General features: G+C 47.5%; 1 protein-coding gene across 1 annotated transcript; it reads left to right on the top strand.

Moving 5' to 3' along the window:
• The first annotated feature begins 11,408 nt into the window (after positions 1-11,408).
• Positions 11,409-15,289, top strand: LOC109749641 (growth-regulating factor 3). The gene is made up of 4 exons (XM_020308591.4): positions 11,409-11,701; positions 11,818-12,050; positions 12,880-13,273; positions 14,500-15,289. The coding sequence occupies exons 1-4, from the start codon at positions 11,610-11,612 to the stop codon at positions 14,960-14,962; spliced, it is 1,182 nt and encodes a 393-aa protein (XP_020164180.1). The 5' UTR covers positions 11,409-11,609; the 3' UTR covers positions 14,963-15,289.
• Positions 15,290-25,297: the final 10,008 nt, after the last annotated feature.

Raw genomic sequence — 25,297 nt, forward strand, 5'->3', positions numbered from 1 at the left:
AGTTTCTGGAATTTACAGCAAGATCAAATAACTATCATCCAAGAAGATCCTATAGGTTTAACTTGGCACAAAGACTAATTAAAACATAAAAACAAATCTAACCAGAGGCTAGAACAAATATTTATTCCTAAACAGAAGCAAAAAGCAAAAAAAACTAAAAATAAAATTGGGTTGCCTCCCAACAAGCGCTATCGTTTAACGCCCCTAGCTAGGCATAAAAGCAAGGATAGATCTAGGTATTGCCATCTTTGGTAGGCAACTCTTTAATAAGACACCTACCACCCTTAGGAGTTTCTTTCTTTTTATTAATTATCAAACTTCTAGGCACAAAATCAAAAAATTCATTTGTAGCAAATGGTTCCTTAATGATAGGAAAAAGATTGGGATGAATACTTATAGATTTGAGATCCGCAGTTTCCTTACTAGAGGATTCACCCTTGTTTTTAGGAACATACATAAGCTTGGCAATTTTAGTTGGAGGACTTGGAGTATTCTTTACGGAAGAAAAAGCGGTTCCCAAGTTGGTAATGATACCCTCAAGTTTATCGATTCTAGTGGAATCTTGATTTATATTTTCATTAACTATGGGTTCCTTCTCCTTAATATTTTTCAAAGTGACTCCTACTTTAGATCCATATTGGGTAATTTGGTTGTGGATCTTTTTATCCAGATTTTCAATTAACTCTACGGTAGCAACTTTATTTTCAATAATTTTAAGTCTTTGCATTACATGCTCCAAAGTTAACATAGTTCCATTAACCAAAAGAGGTGGTGAGCCAAACAAATCTATCACAGCATTATAAGAATCAGAAGTATGGCTACCCAAGAAATTCCCTCCCGTAATGGTATCAAGGATATATCTGTACCAAGGAGTAGCGCCTACATAAAAATTGTGAAGAAGAACGGAAGTAGATTGCTTCTTGGTAGATCTATTTTGAACATTGCAAATTCTATACCAAGCGTCTTTTAGATTTTCTCCCTCCCTTTGCTTAAAATTTAGAACTTCATTCTCGGGAGACAATGGAGAAGATAGAGGACTAGCCATAATGACAAGCAAACAGAAAAGAGGCAAACGGAAAAGAGAGGGCGAATAAAACGGCAAGGGTGAAGTGGGGGAGAGGAAAACGAGAGGCAAATGGCAAATAATGTAATGCGGGAGATAAGGGTTTGTGATGGGTACTTGGTATGTTGACTTTTGCGTAGACTCCCCGGCAACGGCGCCAGAAATCCTTCTTGCTACCTCTTGAGCACTGCGTTGGTTTTCCCTTGAAGTGGAAAGGGTGATGCAGCAAAGTAGCGTAAGTATTTCCCTCAGTTTTTGAGAACCAAGGTATCAATCCAGTAGGAGGCCACGCACGAGTCCCTCGCACCTACACAAACAAATAAATCCTCGCAACCAACGCGATAAGGGGTTGTCAATCCCTACACGGTCACTTACGAGAGTGAGATCTGATAGATATGATAAGATAATATTTTTGGTATTTTTATGATAAAGATGCAAAGTAAAGAAAGTAAAATAAAAACGGCGCCAGAAATAGCTTGTTGTCAGGAGATTAATATGATGGAAAATAGACCCGGGGGCCATAGGTTTCACTAGTGGCTTCTCTCAAGAGCACAAGTATTATGGTGGGTGAACAAATTAATGTTGAGAAATTGACAGAATTGAGCATAGTTATGAGAATATCTAGGTATGATCATGTATATAGGCATCACGTCCGAGACAAGTAGACTGACTCCTGCCTGCATCTACTACTATTACTCCACACATCGACCGCTATCCAGCATGCATCTAGAGTATTAAGTTCATAAGAACAGAGTAACGCTTTAAGCAAGATGACATGATGTAGAGGGATAAACTCATGCAATATGATATAAACCCCATCTTGTTATCCTCGATGGCAACAATACAATACGTGCCTTGCTGCCCCTACTGTCACTGGGAAAGGACACCGCAAGATTGAACCCAAAGCTAAGCACTTCTCCCATTGCAAGAAAGATCACTTTAGTAGGCCAAACCAAACTGATAATTCGAAGAGACTTGCAAAGATAACCAATCATACATAAAAGAATTCAGAGAAGATTCAAATATTGTTCATAGATAAACTTGATCATAAACCCACAATTCATCGGTCTCAACAAACACACCGCAAAAGAAGATTACATCGAATAGATCTCCACAAGAGAGGGGGAGAACATTGTATTGAGATCCAAAAGGAGAGAAGAAGCCATCTGGCTAATAACTATGGACCCGAAGGTCTGAGGTAAACTACTCACACATCATCGGAGAGACTATGGTGTTGATGTAGAAGCCCTCCGTGATCGATGCCCCCTCCGGCGGAGCTCCGGAACAGGCCCTAAGATGGGATCTCACGGGTACAGAAGGTTGCGGCAGTGGAATTAGGTTTTTGGCTCCGTATCTGGTAGTTTGGGGGTACGTAGGTATATATAGGAGGAAGCAGTACGTCGGTGGAGCAACAGGGGGCCCACGAGGGTGGAGGGCGCGCCCAGGGGGTAGGCGCGCCCCCCTACCTCGTGCCCTCCTGGTTGATGTCTTGACGTAGGGTCCAAGTCCTCTGGATCACGTTCGTTCCGAAAATCACGTTCCCGAAGGTTCCATTCCGTTTGGACTCCGTTTGATATTCTTTTTCTGCGAAACTCTGAAATAGGCAAAAAAACAGCAATTTTGTGGGACGAGGGTGGGGGGTGCGCCTACCCCCCTGGGCGCGCCCCCTGCCTCGTGGGCCCCCTGGCAGGCCTCCGGTGCCCATCTTTGGCTAATGGTGTCTTCTACCCTGGAAAAAATCAGAAGCAACCTTGCGGGACGAAACACCGCCGCCACGAAGCGGAACCTTGGCGGAACCAATCTAGGGCTCCGGCAGAGCTGTTCTGCCGGGGAAACTTCCCTCCGGGAGGGGGAAATCATCGCCATCGTCATCACCAACGATCCTCTCATCGGGAGGGGGTCAATATCCATCAACATCTTCACCAGCACCATCTCCTCTAAAACCCTAGTTCATCTCTTGTATCCAATCTTTGTATCCAAACCTCAGATTGGTACCTGTGGGTTACTAGTAGTGTTGATTACTCCTTGTAGTTGATGCTAGTTGGTTTATTTGGTGGAAGATCATATGTTCAGATCCATTATGCATATTAAGACCCCTCTGATTATGAACATGAATATGATTTGTGAGTAGTTACGTTTGTTCCTGAGGACATGGCAGAAGTCTTGCTATAAGTAGTCATGTGAATTTGGTATTCGTTCGATATTTTGATGAGATGTATGTTGTCTTTCCTCTAGTGGTGTTATGTGAACGTCGACTACATGACACGTCACCATTTTTTGGGCCTAGAGGAAGGCATTGGGAAGTAATAAGTAGATGATGGGTTGCTAGAGTGCCAGAAGCTAAACCCTAGTTTATGTGTTGCTTCGTAAGGGGCTGATTTGGGTCCATATGTTTCATGCTATGGTTAGGTTTACCTTAATACTTCTTTTGTAGTTGCGGATGCTTGCAATAGGGGTTAATCATAAGTGGGATGCTTGTCCAAGTAAGGGCAGCGCCCAAGCACCGGTCCACCCACATATCAAATTATCAAAGTAACGAACGCGAATCATATGGGCGTGATGAAAACTAGCTTGACGATAATTCTCATGTGTCCTTGGGAGCGTTTTCCTTCATATAAGAGTTTGTCTAGGCTTGTACTTTGCTACAAAAAGGATTGGGCCATCTTGCTGCAACTTATTTACTTTCATTATTTGTTACCCGTTACAAATTACCTTATCACAAAACTATCTGTTACCGATAATTTCAGTGCTTGTAGAGAATACCTTACTGAAAACCGCTTGTCATTTCCTTCTGCTCCTTGTTGGGTTCGACACTCTTACTTAGCGAAAGGACTACGATAGATCCCCTATACTTGTGGGTCATCACCCAGCAAAAGCTACTTTAAGAGTCTTGCTCCACAAGAGGGCCACGGTATCAATATCAAAGAAAGTGGCAAAGCCCATGAGGGCAAGTTGATGAATGGAAAGTAAGTTGTATGTAAGGGACTCAACAAGCATGACTTTCTCGATCGTGAGATCATGAGAAATGACAACCTTGCCAAGACCCAATACCTTAGAAGATGACGCATCACCCCACTCGACATTGGTGGGCATAGATGAAACCTTGTGCACGTCCACCACCAAGTCCTTGCTTCCGGTCCTATGATTTGTGGCTCCACTATCGAGCAACCATGATCCCCCACCGGAAGCAAAGACCTACAAGAGATCAATGCTTGGTTTTAGGTACCCATTTTGTAATGGGTCCTTTGATGTTAGCAACAAGGGTCTTAGGAACCCAAATAGACCATTCAATATACTCATAAGAAGAACCAACAAATTTGGCATAAACATGCCCATCACTAGCACGACATAACACATAAGAAGGGTTAAAGTCGCCGTCTTTGTTGGAAGGAGTGGCATTGCCCTTCTTGACACCGCCACCCTTCGCATTATTCTTCTTCTCCTTAGGAGTACCCTCTCCCTCCTTCACAAACGTTTGCTTGAGAGGAGGAGGTTGTTTAGTCTTGTCATTCTTCTTATTCTTCTTGGACTTGGGTGCAAACCCAATCCCCTCCTTGGCCGCAACTTCCTTTTGATTGCTCAAAAGGTCATTGAGGTTCTTCTCTCCTTGTATGCAAGATACAAGGCCTTTCTCAAGGTGCTGCTTCAACTTGGCATTCTCCTCCACAAGATGCACATGCTCACAACACGGGTTAGTAGCATTTGCATTATCAATTAAAACCATATGAGGAAAGGTGGCTTTTTCCTTGGTTAGCTTCACTTGCAGTTGATCATGAGACTCTTTAAGGCTAGCATGAGCACTCTTCAAAGCCTTGTGAGCCTTGTCAAGTAGATCAAACTCCTCCTTGAGTCTAACATGGTCAACCCCAAGTTTGGCCTTCTCGGATTTGAGCACACGAGAGACAACAAGAGCATGATCAAGATCTTTCTTTAATTTAGCATGATCATCGTTGTGTGACTCCTCAAGAGCCAAACGATGACCACGCTCTTCCTCAAGCGCGTTAGGGAGATCCGATATCTCATCGGCATAGTCATGACTATGCCCTTCCATCTTAGAGATGGTCTCTTCGTGAGGCTCGATCATGTCATTGGCTTCACCACGTTGTTCCTAGAGAGCAGTGAAGTGCTTCTTGGTTTTACCTTTGAGCTTACTCATGAAAGACTCAAATTCATTTTCCTCCTCCTTCGCCCCCTCACTTTCATCAATGCAATCCGTCAAGGAAGGATTAGTAGTGATGGTAGTCTTGATGTTGGGGGTTACCTTGTTGGTGGCTTTAGCCATGAGGCACTTGGCGGTGATGTTCTCGTTGGGTGAATCGAAAGGGACACCCGTGGAGTTGTTGCAATGGCGATGGAGGCCATGGCACCTATCTCACCGTCTTCATCATCATCATCATCCTCATTGTACTCTTCTTGTGCCACCAATCCCTTGGGAGGAGTCTTCTTGGTGAAGTTGTTCTTGTTCGGGAAAGACTTGGCTTTGTCTTTTCAGATGAGCTTGCCACCATTGTCTTCCCTCTTCTCGTAAGGGCAATCCACAACAAAGTGACTCACATTGCCACAATTATAGCATGTCCTCACATGTTGCTTGCCCTTGGTGCCGCTTGAGTTGTTCTTGTTGAAGTTAGGCCTTGCGTTCTTCTTGTTGCCCCAAAATTGTTGTGAAGCAAGAGCCATATGCTCATGATAGGCATATTTGGTTTCTTCGGGGCAACACTCCTCCTCTTCCTCTTCATCCTCTTCTTCCGCACTATCCTTGGCCTTCAAAGCAAGGTTGGGCTTCTTTGATCGTTGAGAACGCAACACCGTATTGTCGGCGGTCTTGTCCAAGATCCTTATTGCAACAAACTCATCCAACACCGCATTGAGGACAAGGCGTGGAAGTCCGGCCTTTGACGGATGATGGAGGACATGGCCTTATGGTAAGGCATCACGGCCTTGAGAAACTTGCGCTTGATCCAATTGTCATCTGTCTCCTTGCTCCCATGATCTCGGAGTGAGACCGCGAGAGTAGTTAATCTTCGATAAAGCTCTCGAGGTTCTGTATCTTCAATCATGGCAAACTCATCAGCTTCATCTTGCACCACTTCAAAGTTGGAGCATTGAATGCTTGCGCTTCCTTTGTACAAGGAAACAACATGCTCCCATGCTTCCTTGGCCACGGTGATAGGTCGGAGGTGCGCAATATCTTTGGGAGGAATGGCTTCTTGGAGAATGAAGAAAGCGGACTCGTTGAATTGATGATCCGTGGCTTCTCTAGGAGTGAAGTTGCTTGGGTCGTGAGGGTAGAAACCTTGCTCAATAATTCTCCAAAGATTAGTAGAACTATGATTTAAATGACGTTTAAAGCGATACACCCGAGAGACAAAATCCTCATTTTTCACAAGCTTAGGAGGAGGACCAACATGATTCATATGTGTGGAGGGAACCGGTCCTCCATAGGTAAGGGGTGGTTCAACATGGGCAAAGATGTCGCTCCCACTTCTTACCACTAGGGAAAGGAACTTGCTCACTACTAGCTTCCCCCTTCTTGGAGTTAGCATCCGCCACCTTGTTAGCGGGATCAACCACTTCCAATGGTGCGGTGGATAATTTGAGGCCTTCAAGAAACTCCTTAAACATGCCTTTATCCTCGGTCGTCATGCAGGTTTTCAATGTGTCCAAAGCCACATTGAACTCCTCACGAGAGACCGAGGATCCCCATCGGCCGTAGACAAGGACGGACTCACACTGGGGTGCTCCTCCCCCTCGTCTATGGTGTCACCCATACTCTTCGGACGGTAAAGTCCTTAATAAAGAGACGAGGCTCTGATACCAATTGAAAGTATTGATATGGTTGACTAGAGGGGGGTGAATAGGAAACTAACAATTTTTAGCTTTTCTTTACCAAATTAAACTTAGCATCAAAATAGGTTGTCTAGATGTGCAACTAGGTGAGCAACCTAAATGATGCAACAACAACAAGCACACAAGCAAGCAAGGGATACATCACAATATAAGCTTGCACAAGTAAAGGTAAGAGATAACCAAGAGTGGAGCCGGTGGAGATGAGGATGTGTTACCGAAGTTCCTTCCCTTTGAGAGGAAGTACGTCTCTGTTGGAGCGGTGTGGAGGCACAATGCTCCCCAAGAAGCCACAAGGGCCACCGTATTCTCCTCACGCCCTCACACAATGGGAGATGCCGTGATTCCACTATTGGTTCCCTTGAAGGCGGCGGCCGAACCTTTACAAACAAGGTTGGGGCTATCTCCACAACTTAATTGGAGGCTCCCAACGACACCACGAAGCTTCACCACAATGGAATATGGCTCCGCGGTGACCTCAACCGTCTAGGGTGCTCAAACACCCAAGAGTAACAAGATCCGCAAGGGATTAGTGGGGGGAATCAAATTTCTCTTGGTGGAAGTGTAGATCGGGACCTTCTCAACCAATCCCTATAAAATCAACAAGTTTGATTGGCTAGGGACAGAGATCGGGCGATAATGGAGCTTTGAGCAACAATGGAGCTTAGGGAGGGAAGAGGTGGTCTTCTTGGGGAAGAAGACCCCCTTTATATAGTGGGGGAAAAGATCCAACCGTTATCCCCTAACTCAGCCTGCATGGTGCGGTACTACTGCACAAAGCCGCGGTACTGCCGCAAAGGGTTGTGGTACTACCACTGCAGGGTGCGGTACTACCGCGCAGACGAGGGCCTGTTGCACAGGGCAACGAGCGGTAGAAATGCCGGAGCGGTACTACCACGCGCCCCTACGGTACTACCGTAAGGCAGGGCTCAACTGGCGCTGGAAATGCACGGAATAAATAAATTACTTCCGTAACTACTTCCGCTGAGTTTGGAGCTGTGCAAAAATCCGGCATGGTACTACCGCTCACAAGGAGCGCTACTACCGCATAGGAGCGGAAGTAAAAAATTACATCCGTGCCTACTTCCGCATGCGTCAGTGTCAGGGCTGGAGGCAGCCGTACTACCGCTCACCAGGAGCGATACTACCGCTGGGCCCTGCGGTACTACCGCAAGCCCCTGCGGTACTACTGCTCCCTTGAGCAGTACTACCGCATGCCATAGACACTTTAGCATTTGGCAGTCTTCATTTCGCAGAGACAAGGATAAACGTACGGTGCTCCATCGAAGCGAAGGAAAGGTGGTGCAAAGGAATAGATGTGTACGTGTTGATTCCACCCTAACCTTTCCGAAGCAGACCCCCTCTTAATAGTACGGCTTTCCTACGACTCAAATCCACCGAAAAGAAACATAGAGAACCGCCATCTTCGATAGGCTCCGAGGGGCACCGAATCGTCTTGTGCCTAGACATGAGATATCTGAAATGCTCGATGCACACGATTAGTCCGCAAAAGCACTGTCATCAATCACCAAAACCACTTAGGGAGAAATATGCCTTTACAATCTCCCCTTTTTTGGTGGATTAATGACAATACGGGATTTGCACATAGAGATATAAAATGATCATAAGCAAACCCAAAATCTATAAAATATAGACAGGCTTCCCCTAGATGTGTGCATTCTATAGATATGCTTTGGACTGCACAACACACACACTAGGATCAACACTCCCCCTATATTTTATAGACAAGGCAATCCTTGCAACAAAGTGACAATAAGCATGGAAGCAAGGTATAGCAAGTGAGCATGATGATAAGGGCACAAGACAGAATAAACTCACAAGCTACTAATCATACTAGACAATAAAAGGATAAGAGTGAAGGCATATGTCTTACACCACATGATAGAGTAAGTCCTGGTCTCACACGCAAATAACACAAACCAAAGCAACGAAGGTTCAACGAAACGAAAGCACGGAGCACGGAGACAAACTCGCAAATCCTACACTCTCTCCCCCTTTGGCATCAAGACACCAAAAATGCAGAGAGGACACCTAAGACACAGGTGGTAGCTCCCAGTGAAGTGATCACCAATCAACCTCCTCATCTGAAGCAGCAGGAATGGACTCCTCATCTGACTCAGCCCACTGATAGCCTCGCTTCATCATCCAAGCAGCCTCAGGTGTGATGTTCTTCTCAGACCTGCTCGAGACGTGCTCGTCAAGCTTCCTCAAAATCCGCTTGTCGCGCTGGCGACTCTCCTTCTGAGCAACGTGAGTCTGGTATTGCCCCTTGGCCTGCATGCAGAACAGAGCCTTCACCTTGGCCTTGAGCTTCGTAGCCCAAGAGGGCTCAGTAGAGGGAGGTGCATACCCCTCAGAACTGTCCTCCGCCTCCTCCTCCTCAATCTCATCATCATCAACATCCATGCGGGCAGCTTCTGCCTCAGCCCGGGTAGTGGTGTTAGCCCACTTGTTCTTCTGGCGCAGCTTAATGGGCTCATGGTGAATCCAGTTGGGAGCATGAAACTCTTCACCCGGAAAGAGCTTCTCCCAAGTCTTCGAAATCAAGAGGTGCAAATAAGGTCCATAGATGGGAACCTTGCGATGGAACACCTCAAACTGAAGCTCACACCACATGATATGAGAGACATCAAGTGGTCCAGGTTGTTGAAGACGCGCTTCCTCACAAATAAGCATCATGTCCACAAGATAGGAATGCACCTTGTCCTTGTCACCTATGCGAGGAAAAAGAGAGTTGCGGACGATCCGGTGCATGATGTCAAGAAACGGGTTCACCACATAAGACTTCTTGCCATTGGGTAAAGACTTCTCAACAAGGTAGGGTTGAAACTTGTTCTTGGAAGCAGACTCTGGGTTGGATGCGGGCGGACACCAACGGGCACATCTAGCCCCTCATCACGAACGTGCAACAGATCCACGAACTCCTTCCACTCAGCAGACATCCTCTTTCCATTTGTCATCCAAGTCATGGTCCGCTTCTCATCCATGTGGAAGTGGACAGAAGCAAAAAACTGAGCCACAATCTTTGGGTCATGGTCAAGGTGGAATGTGAGGATCTTCTCAATACCAAATTGCACGGAATAAATAAATTACTTCCGATACACGGTGTGACAAATCCTAATCTCGATCCATGCCAACTCAATAGACACCTTCGGAGATACCTGTAGAGCATCTTTATGATTACCCAGTTACGTTGTGATGTTTGATAGCACACAAGGTATTCCTCCGGTATTCGGGAGTTGCATGATCTCATAGTCGAAGGAATATGTATTTGACATTAAGAAAGCAATAGCAATAAACTGAAATATAATATGCTAAGCTAACGAATGGGTCTTGTCCATCACATCATTCTCCTAATGATGTGATCCCGTCATCAAGTGACAACTCATGTCTATGGTTAGGAAATCTTAACCATCTTTGATCAATGAGCTAGTCTAGTAGAGGCTCGCTAGGGACACGGTATTTGTTTATGTATCGACACATGTATTTAAGTGTCTGGTCAATACAATTCTAGCATGAAAAATAAACCTTTATCATGATTAAGGAAATATATTAATAATCATTTTATTATTGCCTCTAGGGCTCTAGGGCATATTTCCATCACATAACATGGTCATCTCCGACAACGCCCGACTCAGCTTAGACCGACTCGTCGAGAAGATTAAATGGAAGGCTAGACAATCGGCCTTAGCAGGCACAAGTAGGTTTATAAATTTTCTTTTGGAAGCGAGCACATCCTCGATCGACGTAGGCGCTCGTGGTGCCTTAAGAGCAACTCTAGTAGATCCACTAAAATCTCGCCGCCCCTTATAATTCCGGGCGTTTTACAGGTTTTGCACATTTTCGGGCCCGAACAGATCTGCTAAAAATGGCCGGCCCATAAAAAATATACATGAGTCTCGTTAAAATCCTCCTCCGCCGCTATATTTCCCGCGCAGCGGCCAAAGTGCATCTGGAGTTCCCATCCTCCATATTCGGCGATGCTCTTTGGCCACACACCAAGAGGTGCCGCGAGGCGGAGGAGGGGCTCCTTGCTGACGAGCGAGCGGTGGCAGACGGAGAAGAAGGCGCCGACGTGGGTCTCGCCGCCGCCAAGGAAGAGCACGCATACGCCAATGCTCTTTGGAGGTCGGCGGAGGAGTTCTACCTCGGCGGCAAGCCATGAGCCGGCCATCCCTAGGTCTAGATTAGTTTGATCTATGTTTTTATGTATGAATGCACGATGAACTCCGGTGGTGAACTTTGTTTTAAATTTGCAGTATCGTTTTTGAGCGGAACTATTCTGCCGTGCCGTGCGCGACAGTGCAAATTCGTTTTAGAGGATCCCTCAAACGAACTTTACGGTACAGAGTTTTAGCTAGAGTGGCTCTAAGCTGGAACCCTGGCGTGTCGGCCTCACCCCCACACGGCGCTGCCGCTGCTGCGCCTATCACCACCTCGCCAGGGCTCCTCCTATATATCCATCCCACTGCCCCCATCGTCGTCTCACTCTCACCAGGCAGCAGATCGAGCCCTGCCCTGCGCAGCGAGGGAAAGAGACACACACAGCACAGCGTCACCAGGCAACTAGTAAAAGGCAAAAGCACGGCACATTAAAAGAGAGGCCGGACCGGACCGGAGCCAAGCAGCAGCAGCAGCCGCAGCCGCAGCCGCAGCAGAGGAGAGAGAGAGAGCGGCATATATGGCGATGCCCTTTGCCTCCCTGTCGCCGGCAGCCGACCACCACCGCTCCTCCCCCATCTTCCCCTTCTGCCGCTCCTCCCCTCTCTACTCGTAAGCCCGCCGGCCAACTCCCCTCTTCTTTCTTTATATATCAACTTCTCTCTTAGCTAGAGGTGCTAACTAATGCGGTGACCGGCTCCGGCGTGTTTGTGTGTGTGTGTGTGCAGGGCAGGGGAGGGGGAGGAGGCGGCGCAGCAGCAGCAGCAGCACGCGATGAGCGGCGCGAGGTGGGCGGCGATGAGGCCGGCGACCTTCACGGCGGCGCAGTACCAGGAGCTGGAGCAGCAGGCGCTCATCTACAAGTACCTCGTCGCCGGCGTGCCCGTCCCGCCGGATCTCCTCCTCCCCATCCGCCGCGGCTTCGACTCCCTCGCCTCGCGCTTCTACCACCACCACGCCCGTACGTTCCGCTACCTCGGCAGAGTATTTCTTCTACAATCCACACGCACGCTTTTGCATTCCCCTGTGCGATTTGCTCGGGTTGTTTATTGGGATCGAGAGATTCAGGTGTACTCGACCTCCTAGCTCGTCTCTTTGTTAATTGCTCCGGTCATTTGTTAATCCTCTCCCGGATTTGGCCGCGCAAAGGTCTCATTATTCTAATCCAAGAAGCCCCGTGCCCTGTTCAAGATTTGCTCCTACCACCTACTACATCTACTAGTAGCATCTCCTGTCTTCTTGGTGGGTCTTTTTATTCATTTGTTTGGATTCAAGAAGCCTCATGTGGTAGGATTTGATTAGGCGAGTCTTTGCTTGGCCCGGCCTAAAAACGAAGCGAAAAGTAGAGTAGAGAGGTGGGTCGGGTTAGTAGTTTATTGGTCCTTCCTTGTCATGGGGGTTATTCCTGTCTGGTTGTTGGGAGCCTTACCCACGCATTCACTCGCTCGCTGCCGTCCTGCGTCGCATCACATGGGCCAACGAGAAAAAAGATCAATAATCAACCTCTGCTCTGTAGTAGTAGATGCGCACAGTTCCTCCTTTCCCCCGGAAATAATCTCGCATTCCTCGTTCCTTCCTGCGGGGTAAATGAATGATTGGTTGGTTGGGCGGACAGACAGATAGATCCAGGACGACCGACCGACCGGCTCTCGTCTCCGGCCGGCCGGCGGCATGACTGACTGCCACGGCCTGAGACTTGACGCGTTATTCTTCCATCTTGCGTCTCCTCCTGATTTGATTTGTACCCGTCGCATCATTGTTGACCTGGGTTTTCTTAAATTTGGTTGCAGTTGGGTACGGGTCCTACTTCGGGAAGAAGCTGGATCCGGAGCCGGGGCGGTGCCGGCGGACGGACGGCAAGAAGTGGCGGTGCTCCAAGGAGGCCGCCCAGGACTCCAAGTACTGCGAGCGCCACATGCACCGCGGCCGCAACCGTTCAAGAAAGCCTGTGGAAACGCAGCTCGTCGCCACGCCCCACTCCCACTCCCACTCCCAGCAGCTGCAGCAGCACGCCCCCGCCGCCACCGCCGCCGCGTTCCACAGCCACTCGCCGTACCCGGCGATCGCCTCTGGCGGCGGCGGCGGCGCGGCCGGCTCCTTCGGCCTGGGGTCTGCTCAGCTGCACATGGACAATGCTGCTGCGCCTTACGCGACCGCTGGTGCGGCCGGAAACAAGGATTTCAGGTGATCTCCATTAACCTTCTCTGCATACTCTGCTGCCGTGCTAATTAGTTTTTCTTTACCTAGTCGTTGGTGTCAGGGGCGATGAAGTGGCCCATAACATGTGATGTTCCCATTTTTGTGCTTGATTGCATCAGTAGACAAGCAGGGCCTGCGTTGATCAGACTAGCACCAGTGCTCTTCTGACACCGTTAGTAGTAGAGTATGATCTGTGCTTGCTTAGGTAATTGCTTTGCAGTATCTGGCCATGCTTTCTGGGGCCAGATTTTAGCCTGAGAAGATTGCAAAACAGAGTGGTGCTCTGCTCTGCTCTGATGCAAGTTCAGAGCAGAGCGTTCTTCTAAACTAGATTCACACGCATACTCTGCCTGCAAGAGATGAAACTGTATCTTGGTTTTATGTTCAGAGCAGAGTGCTCCCTGCTCCTGCTCCATCTTAGACCTGGCATTTATTTTGCTGCCTTTCTTCCTCTGCTGACCCATGTTTGTTTTTCATGTTTGGGTCTGGGCTACTCCGTCCGTTCCTAAATATAAGTCTTTTTAAACATTTCAAATGGACTACAACATACGGATGTATGTAGACATATTTTAGAATATATATTCACTTATTTTGCTCCGTACGTAGTCACTTGTTGAAATCTCTAAAAAGACTTATATTTTGGAACGGAGGGAATAGAAAATAATGTCAGTTCTGCTGCAGCAAAACTTACCAGTTTCTGCCTTCCCTGCACCTGAAACCATCTGAAAAGGCTAGCATGATTATGGAAGCCCATGACCTTTCGCCCATCCATCCATCCTCGAGCTTTTATTTCTGGGGTTTGCTTCATCAGAACTTTGTGATGAGTTACCAGCAGTGTCCCTTTACCGAAGCCCTGTCATTGTAGTAGGGTTGCTTGCGGGGCAGTCAGCACATGCTGCATTGCTGCGTTGCTGCCAATCATGCTTGCTTAGATGTCTGGCTTCCTACTTTTGTATTGTATTGTTTTGTTTTGTTTTACTCCTGTCACGAGCTGCTGCTTTAAAGTGTGCAGCAACAATGGCTATGTCCCTTTTGTTTTGTCTAGTAGCCAAGAAACGTGAAGCCTACTGTATACATATCCTAGATCATTGCTGTCCAATAAGTTTCAGCTATAGAACTTCAGTACAGTGAGGAGAACACCATTATGGTCCATGCAAATGTTTGCATTTGTTATTGGTCACTATGCTGCAAATCTGACTTGTGCAATTCAGGTATTCTGCCTATGGGTTTAGGACTTCGGCGCTGGAGGAGCACAACCAGTTCATCAGCGCGGCCATGGACACCGCCATGGACAACTACTCATGGCGCCTGATGCCGTCTCAGCCCTCATCCTTCTCACTCGCCAGCTACCCCATGCTGGGCACCCTGGGCGACCTGGACCAGAGCGCGATCTGCTCGCTGGCCAAGACGGAGAGGGAGCCGCTGTCCTTCGGCGGCGGCGGCGGCTTCGAGGACGACGAGTCGGCGGTGAAGCAGGAGAACCAGACGCTGCGGCCCTTCTTCGACGAGTGGCCCAAGGACAGGGACTCGTGGCCGGAGCTGCAGGACCATGACTCCAACCACAACAGCAACGCCTTCTCGGCCACCAAGCTGTCCATCTCCATCCCGGTGACCAGCTCCGACTTCTCCACCACCGCCGGCTCCCGCTCGCCCCACGGTATATACTCCCGGTGAAGGTGAAGGGGGTCGGCCGGTCTGATCTCTGCTGATTTGCCGAAGTCACGACGGGCGTCCTCAAATCATCACAGATGAGTGAACCGACCGAATGCGTGCTTGCTCATTTTGTATGGAATGCTGCCTTAACTATCACCGCCGTGCAGCACGAACAAGGCCCTACTTGTTTAATTTTCTTCCCGTGATTTCACAGCGCTTTGCTTAATTTTCTTTCTTGGTTTTGCCGTGTGTCGGCCGGAACTGTACGAAGTTTTCTGTAGCCTCGATGGTCTAACTGTTTCCCGCGCAATTACTGTCGAAATAATCTTCCCTTTTTTGGCCATCATATATTTCAATCTTCCCTTTTTTGGCCATCATATAAGTAAATGTGTGCGATGCTCTTTTACTTGGTGTGTTAATCCGTCACATGGCCGGGTAGAGTTGAGAGCAGCGTCCCGCGTGTTTTTGCTTTGAGGTGGGGCGGCGGCGAGCCCCGATCCGGGCATAGCTTCCGGCGCAATCCTCCTCCGGCGAGCAGCATCCTCCTTTTGATGATGGGCAGGTTATGGGAGCATTCGGGGCGGGGGCAGCCATTCCAGTTTCCTCTTTTCGACTTGCTTTGGCGTGTTGAGACGAGACGCAAGGGGGCACGGTTCGCCTCCCCTGGTCAAGAATCAAGATGCATGGGCGCCGATGATTTGCTTAAGGAGGAGGAGAAAGTGCGATGATGCGAGACGCTGTATCTGCCCGCGCAAAGGCAAAGCTTCCCGAGTTGGTGGAGGAACAGGCTGTAAACCCTTGAGCGTGGGGCCGTGGCTGCACTTCCGTCCGTGTTGCCGGTCTGGGAAGCACGCGACGCGGCGGTACCCGGTGCCCCGGTACTGCTTTAAGTCTGTCATGGTGCAGGGTACCTGAAGAGTACGTCGGTAGTGTACCGGTAACTCTGGCGTGTGGTTTGGCACGCAGATGGACCGGGATTCAGGATGTGTGTGCTCTCTTTTCTTTGCTTCTGGTGTAGGACGAGTGGAGGAGACGACGGGACGAGGGCGCATCATGCGACGGAAAGCGAAGGCTTGCATTGCATGGTACTACACCTCGTCACCTCGCGATCGGATAGCTATAGCTTGGGCCATTGGGTTTGGGTGGATGGATCATGGACGACGACGGGGGACGTAGGCGTGGTACCGACCGGCGGCATGTGTACGTCCTGACAGGTCGGTGGGCACGGCCGTGCGTTGTGCGTGGTGCAAGCGGTTTCGCAACGCCCGGCAGGGCCGACGACGGGCATGTGCGCCCAGGCGAGTGCGTGCCGCGATCACGCAAACGCTTCCTCATGCGATCGAGTTAGGTCGTCGTAGGAGTAGGACGGACGTGGTAATCCTTGCGAGTTGCGTTGGTCCCCCGGCCCCGATGGACCGGACGGGGCGTTCTGTGCTATCCATCCATGTGTCCATCTAGTAGTGTCTAGCTAGTGCCCTGTGCTATGTGCTGCTGCCGGCCGGGAGTCGGGTACGTGGACTGCGGTGGAGGCATGAGAATGGTCGTCCCGTCGCGTTCAGTGGCACAACGGCATGGGCGCATCGCATGGCCACGCTCACAGGGACGGTGGAGGACTGGACTAGAGATTAGAGGGAGCCCTGGGGTGGCCCTGGCGCGGAGGCATGCTACTGACCACAAACGAGCCTTGCACGTGAAGCTCCTCCATGGGCTCGGGGCTGGCTTTACGACGGGTCGACGCACCACGCGAAAGCCTATCATGTTGGAGAGCATAGGGCGCGTCTGCGTCGGCCTTGGCCCTTTTTTCTCCTTGATTCTCTTTGGTTTTCACTAGTTTTCCTTGTTTTCTCAGTTTCTTTTCCCTTTTTGTAAATACACTCCTTATTTTCATACACATTGTACTTTTTTTTGTACATCCGAATTTTCATTTTTCTATTTATTAAAATTCTAAAAATGCATGATTATAATTTCTCAAATATATGTTTTAATTTTTTGTATACACCTAAACTATTTTTATATGTGTTTAATATTTTTAAATAGATGATTAGCGTGTTTGGAAATACTTGTTTGTTGAAAAAAAATTCAAATATGTGTTAAGCATTTTCAAATACATGCTGAAACTATTTTTTACTATGAAAACATTTTTATACATTGGATAATTAGTCTACCAAAGGTGTTAAAAACTTTTGTTGAAATGGGTGAACTTTTATCAAAATGTAACGTACACTTTTTTGAATTTTACGAAACATTTAGTTGGATTACACAAACATTTTTCTACATTGTATAACATTTCGAAAAAATGTCAGGAACATTTTTTTCTATTTACTAAAATTCTAAAAACGCTCTGATATTATGGGACCAAGGGAGTAGTAAATGCATGCAATGCTCTTTTACTTGATGTGTTAATCCGTCACATGGCTGGAATGGATAGAGTTTAGAGCAGCGTCTCGCGTGTTTTTGCATTGAGGTGGGGTGGCGGCAATCCTTCCCCGATCCGGGCATAGCTTCCGGCGCAATCCTCCTCCAATGAGTAGCATCTTTTGATGGGCAAGTTACGGGAGCATTCGGGGCATAGATGGCCATTCCTCTTTGCCCTTTCGATTTGCTTTGGCGTGGTGAGACGCAAGGCGACACGGTTCGCCTCTCCTGGTCATGCTGAAGCTCATGCATGGGCTTATTACTTGAGGGAGAGGAGAAAGTGCAATGATCTGCCCGCGCAAAGGCAAAGCTTCCGGAGTTGGTGGAGGAACAGGCTGTGATGTAGAACCCTTCCTTCCTTCCTCGCGCGTGGGTCCGTGACTGCACTTGCGTCTTGCTGCCTCGGAAGCACGCTATGCGGCCGGCGCTACCGTACAGTTCCAAGTCCGTCATGTCCTGGCGCAGTGCAGGGTAGCAGCTACGTCAGTAATGTAGTACTAGTAGTATCTCGTGTTTGGTTGTTTGGCACGAAAATGGCAGGCAAAGGCACGGATGGATGAGGATTCAGGCGGGGGTCATTCTTTGTTTCTGGTCCAGGGACGAGGGGACGGGGCTAGGGTAGGGTGCATCTGCATCCTGCGACGAAAAGCCAAGGCTTGCATGGTGCTACGGCTCGTCAGCTCGCATCGCATCCGATAGCTTGGGGTTGGGCTTGCTTATCCATCCATGGGTACGTAGTAGAGATGGAACCGGGTGGATGGATACGGGGACGGGGCACGTACGCGCGGTACCAACCGGCGGGCGCCGCCATGTGCCCGGACTCCAGACCGGTTGGTGGGCGCGGCCGTACGTGTGTGGTGCGGCGGTTTCGCAACTCCCGGCAGGACCGACGACGGGCATGTGCGCGCACTCGCGATCACGCAAACTCTTCTACTCTCTCGCGCTTGAGTCAGGACGCCGTAGTAATCCTTGCGCCGGTCCCCGGATGGGTCGGACGGAGCGTGCTATCCAACCATGTGCCAATGTTCCTTTTGTAGATCAGTGCATGTAATCGCTGAGTGCTACTATATGCTTGAATCGCTATACAACTAGTGCGAGTGACCTAGTGTGCTAGCACTACACACAAGCAGTACATCTCTTATCTCTAGTGTTGTTAGTTAGAAAAATTCTCATTTGATTTGCTAACAACGCTGAGTGCAAGCATGTGCTACAGTGGTAGCACACTTTTTATCCTCGTCCTCCTTCGCCTCCTCGTTTGTGGTTGGCAGCCCCCACCTCAACACAAAATCAAGTACTGTAGTACTATTGCAACATCGAATCAAACAAAAATATTTGAGAAAACCTGACAACAAAAAAATCAAGTAAGCATCCCCGAAATAAAAACTAAAACAAAATCAAATTGCAAAACAAATTACAAATTGAATACTTGCACACAACTACAACATCAAACCTCTGTCGCATGTACTATACCTAAAAAGGCTTTCGCCCTGCTTTACATATAAAGCCATGATCATAAACACAACGGTACATACGCACACACCCAAGGCAGTATATATAGGCGTTGGGCGCAGCAACACCACCCCTATCTACGAAGAGATGAAGCCGCATACAACGAACCGTGGACTCTAAGGCGGCGCCTTTAGGAAGGATACGACACCGGAGTGTCGCCACCGCCCGACCCGAGGGTCAGAGTTTCCCGTGGAGTAACACAACGGGCAATGAGAGCCGCGACGACGCCTTCAAGAAGGGAACGAGCTTCGCCGCCGCCGCTCCGTCCGAGGATAGAACAGGTTTTCACCCCGGCCAGCACTCACCGCCACCGAACGGCACACCCCGGCCACCATGCCGCCCACACGGCCATGGCAGCCGGGCAGCACCAAGCCACGGGCTCTGGCCATGAGCACCTAGCTACCACCACCAGGGCCGCCGCCCCGGCATCCAAGACCAAGACAACACCTCACCCGAGACCCGTCGCTACCCCAGCCAAAGAGACGAGCAGAAAGGCCCGGCCTTTCGCACCCCTGAGCGCCCCCCAGCGCCGAGACCCAATAGGCCAGCCAAAACTGGCCACCATCGCCCCGTCCTGCAGCACCGGGCGCGAGATGAGCTCGATCCTGTCGCCGGGCGCGAGATGAGCTCAGTCCTGCTGCCGTGCACGAGACGAGCGAAAAGGCCCAGCCTTTCGCACCCCTGAGCGCCGAGACCCAATAGGCCAGCCAAAACTGGCCACCATCGCCCTGTCCTGCAGCATCGGGCGCGAGATGAGCTCGATCCTGTCGCCGGGCGCGAGACGAGCTTAGTCTTGCTGCCGTGCACGAGACGAGCTCGGTCCTGAGGCATTGGGCGCGAGACGAGCGATGGACCGCAACTGGGAGCGGGCTAACCCTTCGATGCAAGTAGAGCCCGGACGACGAGGAAATGAAGGGAAGGTCAAAACGGCCCGACCGCAGACGAGCCGACACCGGAGAAGCCGACCGCCGCCGCGGGCAGAGACAACGGCCACCGTGTAGCCGCCGCTACCGGGAGGCCACCACCCCCGGACCTCCCCGCGCCGCCTCCCATGGCCGGAGCAACAACCACGCCCGGTCGCTGCCCACCCCGCGCCGCCTGGCGGGAAAGTCGCGTCAGATCCGGCCGGCACGCCCCCATCTCCACCAACTCCAGCCCACCTCCGGCCCCGACCGAGAGGAAAGGGAGGCCGAGCTGTAGCCCGTAGAGAAGGGGTCCACCGAAACCCGCCCGCTGCAGCCCGTGGCCGGATTTGGACCGCCGCCGCCACCACGGGCATGTAGCCGCCGCGCCGCCGCCGAGAGCCACCGCCGCCGCACCGCCGAGCCCCACGCACGCCCGACGCCACTGCAAGGACAGGCCGCCCCGCACCAGCCACCCCCGAGCGACGGAGAGAGAGGCCCCGGCGGCTGTGGCCGACGGCGGGGGCGGGGAGGGCGGGTGGGGGAGGAGAGGAGGGGGATGGCCGTGCCACCGCTCGAGTCGCCCACGCGGGGGACGACGCGGGGGCTAGGAGGAGGGGAGGAGTCCACGAGGTAGAATTTGACAATTGGGTTGAAGGAGCATGTACTATATAAGAGAAAGTGCAATGGCTAAAAGAAAAAAGAAATGAACTAATACAAAAAAATAAAGGAAGAAACAATCATGTCAGACACTATTTCCTTACAGTACTAAATAAATAAATATACAAAAACAAAGAAAAAAGGCGTAGCTATTTGACGAATTTTTTGGGCGTTCGGTGAAATATTTGTCTATCATCCGATCTTGATCCAATGGCCGAATTAGCTACTTCCACCACCCTTCTTCTCCCCCTATACAAAAACTAAAATTGAACAAAAAAATCTATGTAAGAATGAATTAGTGGCAACGATATTACCCTTAAAGAAGAAAGGACATGAAAAAAATTAAAACTTGTGAATAATTTGCACATAAACTACATTTTCAATATAAAAAGAATAAGCTAATAATAGTGCAATTTGCGCACTCTAATATAATTGCATTTTTTGCGCTCTAAAAAACAAAACCAAAAAATGACAAGTTTGCACACAATTTACACATAAATTGTGCATTTTTATAATAGACAAGAATAAGCGTATAATAGTGACTTCTAGCAAAAAAAGAGGTCTTCTAAGTAGGAATAAAGTAGTGGCATTGATATTACTCTAAAGAAGGAAGAATACAAAATAAGTTAAAGCATAACCAAATCCTAATAATGAAGTTTTCTAGGGAAGAATGAATTAGTGGTTGTGGAATTACCCTTTAAGAATAAAGAAGAAGAAGAAATTATGCATAGAGCTTACACATAAATTACGCTTTTTATAATATGCAGGAATAAGAATATAATAGTACAATTTTGGCAAAAATAACTTTCCTAAAAAATGAATTGGTGCCATTGGTGCTGCCCTTTAAATAAGTAAGAAAATGAAATAAAAATAAGGGACAATTCCATTTCTCCCCCTAACTTGAGCCACCACCTGGCATTTGCCCCTAATTTTCATGTATGCTCAAAAATACCCCTCTTCCGTCAATTCACCTTATAGAAATGCCCTTGCCATCCGGTCAAAGGGCTTTGACCGTCTGGTGAATAGTAACATGGTGAAGAGTAAATTCGAAAAAAATAGCAAAAAAAATCAAAAAAATCAGAAATTTTGTGGGATCGAAGATACTCAAGGCCGCAAGGTGCGTGCAAATTTTCGTGCTATTTGGACATTCCAGGAACTCGTGGCAAAGGAAAAAATATAAATCTACACGCTGTGAACAGTAAATTCAAAAAATAGCAAGAAATTTTTAAAAAATATGAATTTTTTTGGCATCAAAGAGGCTTGGGTGCGCAAGGTGCTTGCAAATTTTTGTGATCAAATGACATGCGAGGTGCTCTAACAAAAAAACAAAATAGTGCATTTTTTCAAAGTTTTTTTCTGCGCCAACTTTTGTTTTTTTCTCCACGAGCTCCTACAGTGTCGAAACACAGCAAAAATTTGCACGCACCCCAGCCTCTTTGAGGCCAAAAAATTTCATATTTTTTTTGAATTTTCTTGCTATTTTCTTTTAATTTACTGTTCACAACGTACATTTTAAAGTTTTTCCTTTGACACGAGCTGCTGGAATGTCCAAACTACGCAAAGATTTGCATGCACCTTGATCCCTTGAGTATCTTCGATCCCACAAGATTTCAGATTTTTTTTGATTTTTTGCTATTTTTTCGAATTTACTGTTCACCATGTTACTATTCACCAGACGATCAACCCCCTTTGACCGGACGGTAACGACACAGAAGGGCATTTATGTAAGGTGACTTGACGGAAGAGGGGTATTTTTGAGCATACCTGAAAATTAGGGGTAAATGCCAGGTGGTGGCTCAAGTTAGGGGAAGAAATGGAATTGTCCCTAAAAATAAAATAAATAATAAAAATAGTGAAGTTTTCTAGCGAATATAGAATCAGTGGCATTGGTATAGGGAGAAGGAAAATGGAGAACAAATAAAAATAATGATGATAAAGTATGCACATAATTTATACAGAAATTACGCTTGTTTACAATACGCAAGAATAAGCATATAGTAGTGGGATTTCGCAAAAATTAAGTTTCCTGAGAAGGAATGAATTAGTGGTGGCTTACTCGATCCTGTGTGTTTGCATTGATTCAGGTGTGACCGTGTGAGGTGCAGAATAATGCTTGGCGCGAGGTAATTCTCCTCTTTAAGCTTGACAGAGATGCATAGTAGAAATGAACAACAACGAACATCAATGATGCGGAGTGAGACGTATGCACACTTTCGGTTTTATCCATAAAGAAGAAAGAAAATTAAATAAAAACTAAAGAAAAATCAAAATAATAAAGTTTTCTAAGGAAAAATGAATTAGTGGCATTGGTATTACATCTATTACCTTTTTAGAAAAAAAAAATCAAAATCAAAATTATGGAGTTTTCTAAGAATGAATGAATTAGTGGCATCAATATTACCCTTTCATAAGAAATAATATATGAAAAACTAAACTAAAATCAAGATAATGAAGTTGTTTTAATAAAAAGTAAATTAATGACGTTGGTATTACCATTTTAGATGAAAAAAATTGCACAGAACTTTGCACAGAAAATTGTATTATTTTAATATGCAAAGAATAATCTCTTATCTACCACTTAAAAAGAATGTAAGGTTCCATGTTTCACTTTTTTCCCACCAACTCTTCGTCCAACCTTTCTCGTATGATAATGAATCACCTTAATTTACATATCTTTTAAAACAATTCCACTTTAATTTACTGACCAAACTTCTCATCAAAATATAAGGTAAATCATAGGCAGGATTTTATAAAATTTATTCAGACAATCGCATTAATTTGAGCAGGTAAATCACGAGCTAATGTACTAGAATATTTATACTCCGTTGCAACGCATGGGCATTGTCCTACTAAGTATATAATAGTGCAATTTTCACACACTACTGTAATTCAAACACATAATGATAGTTATTGCATTTGCATGTACGCATTTTTACTCTTTCTAGTATGCCAAAAATACCATATAGGAAAAGGAAAAATTGACTAAGAAATTAAAAGTAAAGTAAAAGAAAAATACACATAGAAACAAAAAAACATGCAATGTGTAAGAGGCTTTATAACCCTATAGGAAAATTGACTCTACCCAACATGGCAAGTCAAAATTACCGGCTAAGAAAAAATTAACTTACCCCAACATGGGTAAGTCAGAATATCAGTTTAAGAGGCGAACTGAGTGTAGCTCAGATGGTTAGCTTCCTTGTGATGGGACCAACTCACGAGGGTTAAAGTCCTATACTTGGCATTGGTGGTGGCATTTTCCTGGATTATGGTTAGGCCTTCCTACTATGCGCATTAGTTGATCAAGGGCGGGAACCACCCCTCCCGTGGTTTACAATAATTCTACCGATCGCTAGGATCCGATAGGTACAAGGATGGACAGATAGTTTTATTATAGGGAAAGTATACTTTTCGCCCCTCAATTTTATCATAGTCTAGAAATGGTCCCTCAACTTCAAAACCAGAAAAATCTAGTCCCTCAATTGTTGAAACCAGATATGTTTCGTCCCTCAAACTGCTTCAAGTGATTTTTTTACTAACATGGCATGGTTTTGACCACTGACCTCACCACATCATCGTCCACCTCATCTTTATCTTCTTCCTCTCTCTTCTCTCAGTCACGCTCTCTTCCACCCTCTGAGCTCGTGCAGCCGGCCAGATAAAAATCTGATGCCACGTAGTTGCCATGGGCTCGTGGCTTCAAGGCGCTCCACACATGAGAGGTGGCTACTGCTGCTCGCACACTGCGTTAACGACATGTTTAGCTGCGCGGAGGATAAAGTAGTGCACGGTGGGCCACACCCTCGGATGCTAGCATTGGCGCATGTTGGAAATATGCCCTAGAGGCAATAATAAAATAGTTATTAATATATTTCCTTGTTTATGATAATTGTCTATTGTTCATGCTATAATTGTTTTAACCGGAAACCCTAATACATGCGTGAATGCATAGACCACAACATGTCCCTAGTGAGCCTCTAGTTGACTAGCTCGTTGATCAATAGATGGTTGTGGTTTCCTGACCATGGACATTGGATGTCGTTGATAACGGGATCATATCATTAGGAGAATGATGTGATGGACAAGACCCAATCTTAAGCATAGCACAAGATCGCGTAGTTCATTTGCTAGAGCTTTTCTAATGTCAAGTATCATTTCCTTAGACCATGAGATTGTGCAACTCCCGGATACTGTAGGAATGCTTTGGGTGTATCAAACGTCACAACGTAACTAGGTGGCTATAAAGGTGCACTACAGGTATCTCCGAAAGTGTATGTTGGGTTGACACGAATCGAGACTGGGATTTGTCACTCCATATGACGGAGAGGTATCTCTGGGTCCACTCGGTAATGCATCATCATAATGAGCTCAATGTGACTAAGGAACTAGCCACAGGATCATGCGTTACGGAACGAGTAAAGAGACTTGCCGGTAACGAGATTGAACAAGGTATAGGGATACCGACGATCGAATCTCAGGCAAGTAACATACCGATGGACAAAGGGAATTATATATGGGATTGATTGAATCCCCGACATCGTGGTTCATCCGATGAGATCATCGTGGAACCTGCGGGAGCCAATATGGGTATCCAGATCCCGCTATTGGTTATTGGCCGGAGAGGCATCTTGGTCATGTCTGCATGGTTCCCGAACCCGTAGGGTCTACACACTTAAGGTTCGGTGACGCTAAAGTTGTGATGGGAATTGTATGTGGTTACCGAAAGTTGTTCGGAGTCTCGGATGAGATCCCATACGTCACGAGGAGTTTCGAAGGTAAAGATTTATATATGGGATGTCCTATATTGGCCACCGGAAAATGTGGAGTGGGGCCCACCTGCATGGGGGGTGAAGGAAATATGCCCTAGAGGCAA

This window comes from Aegilops tauschii, chromosome 2 (genome assembly GCF_002575655.3).
Source record: "Aegilops tauschii subsp. strangulata cultivar AL8/78 chromosome 2, Aet v6.0, whole genome shotgun sequence".
Taxonomy (NCBI): Eukaryota; Viridiplantae; Streptophyta; class Magnoliopsida; order Poales; family Poaceae; genus Aegilops; species Aegilops tauschii.

Bases quoted from the DNA above. Each gene is read 5' to 3' on its own strand.
- LOC109749641 (XM_020308591.4), top strand. From the start codon at position 11,610: ATGGCGATGCCCTTTGCCTCCCTGTCGCCGGCAGCCGACCACCACCGC. The intron at 11,702-11,817 runs GTAAGCCCGCCG...GTGTGTGTGCAG, and splicing joins CGCTCCTCCCCTCTCTACTC to GGCAGGGGAGGGGGAGGAGG. The intron at 12,051-12,879 runs GTACGTTCCGCT...ATTTGGTTGCAG, and splicing joins CTTCTACCACCACCACGCCC to TTGGGTACGGGTCCTACTTC.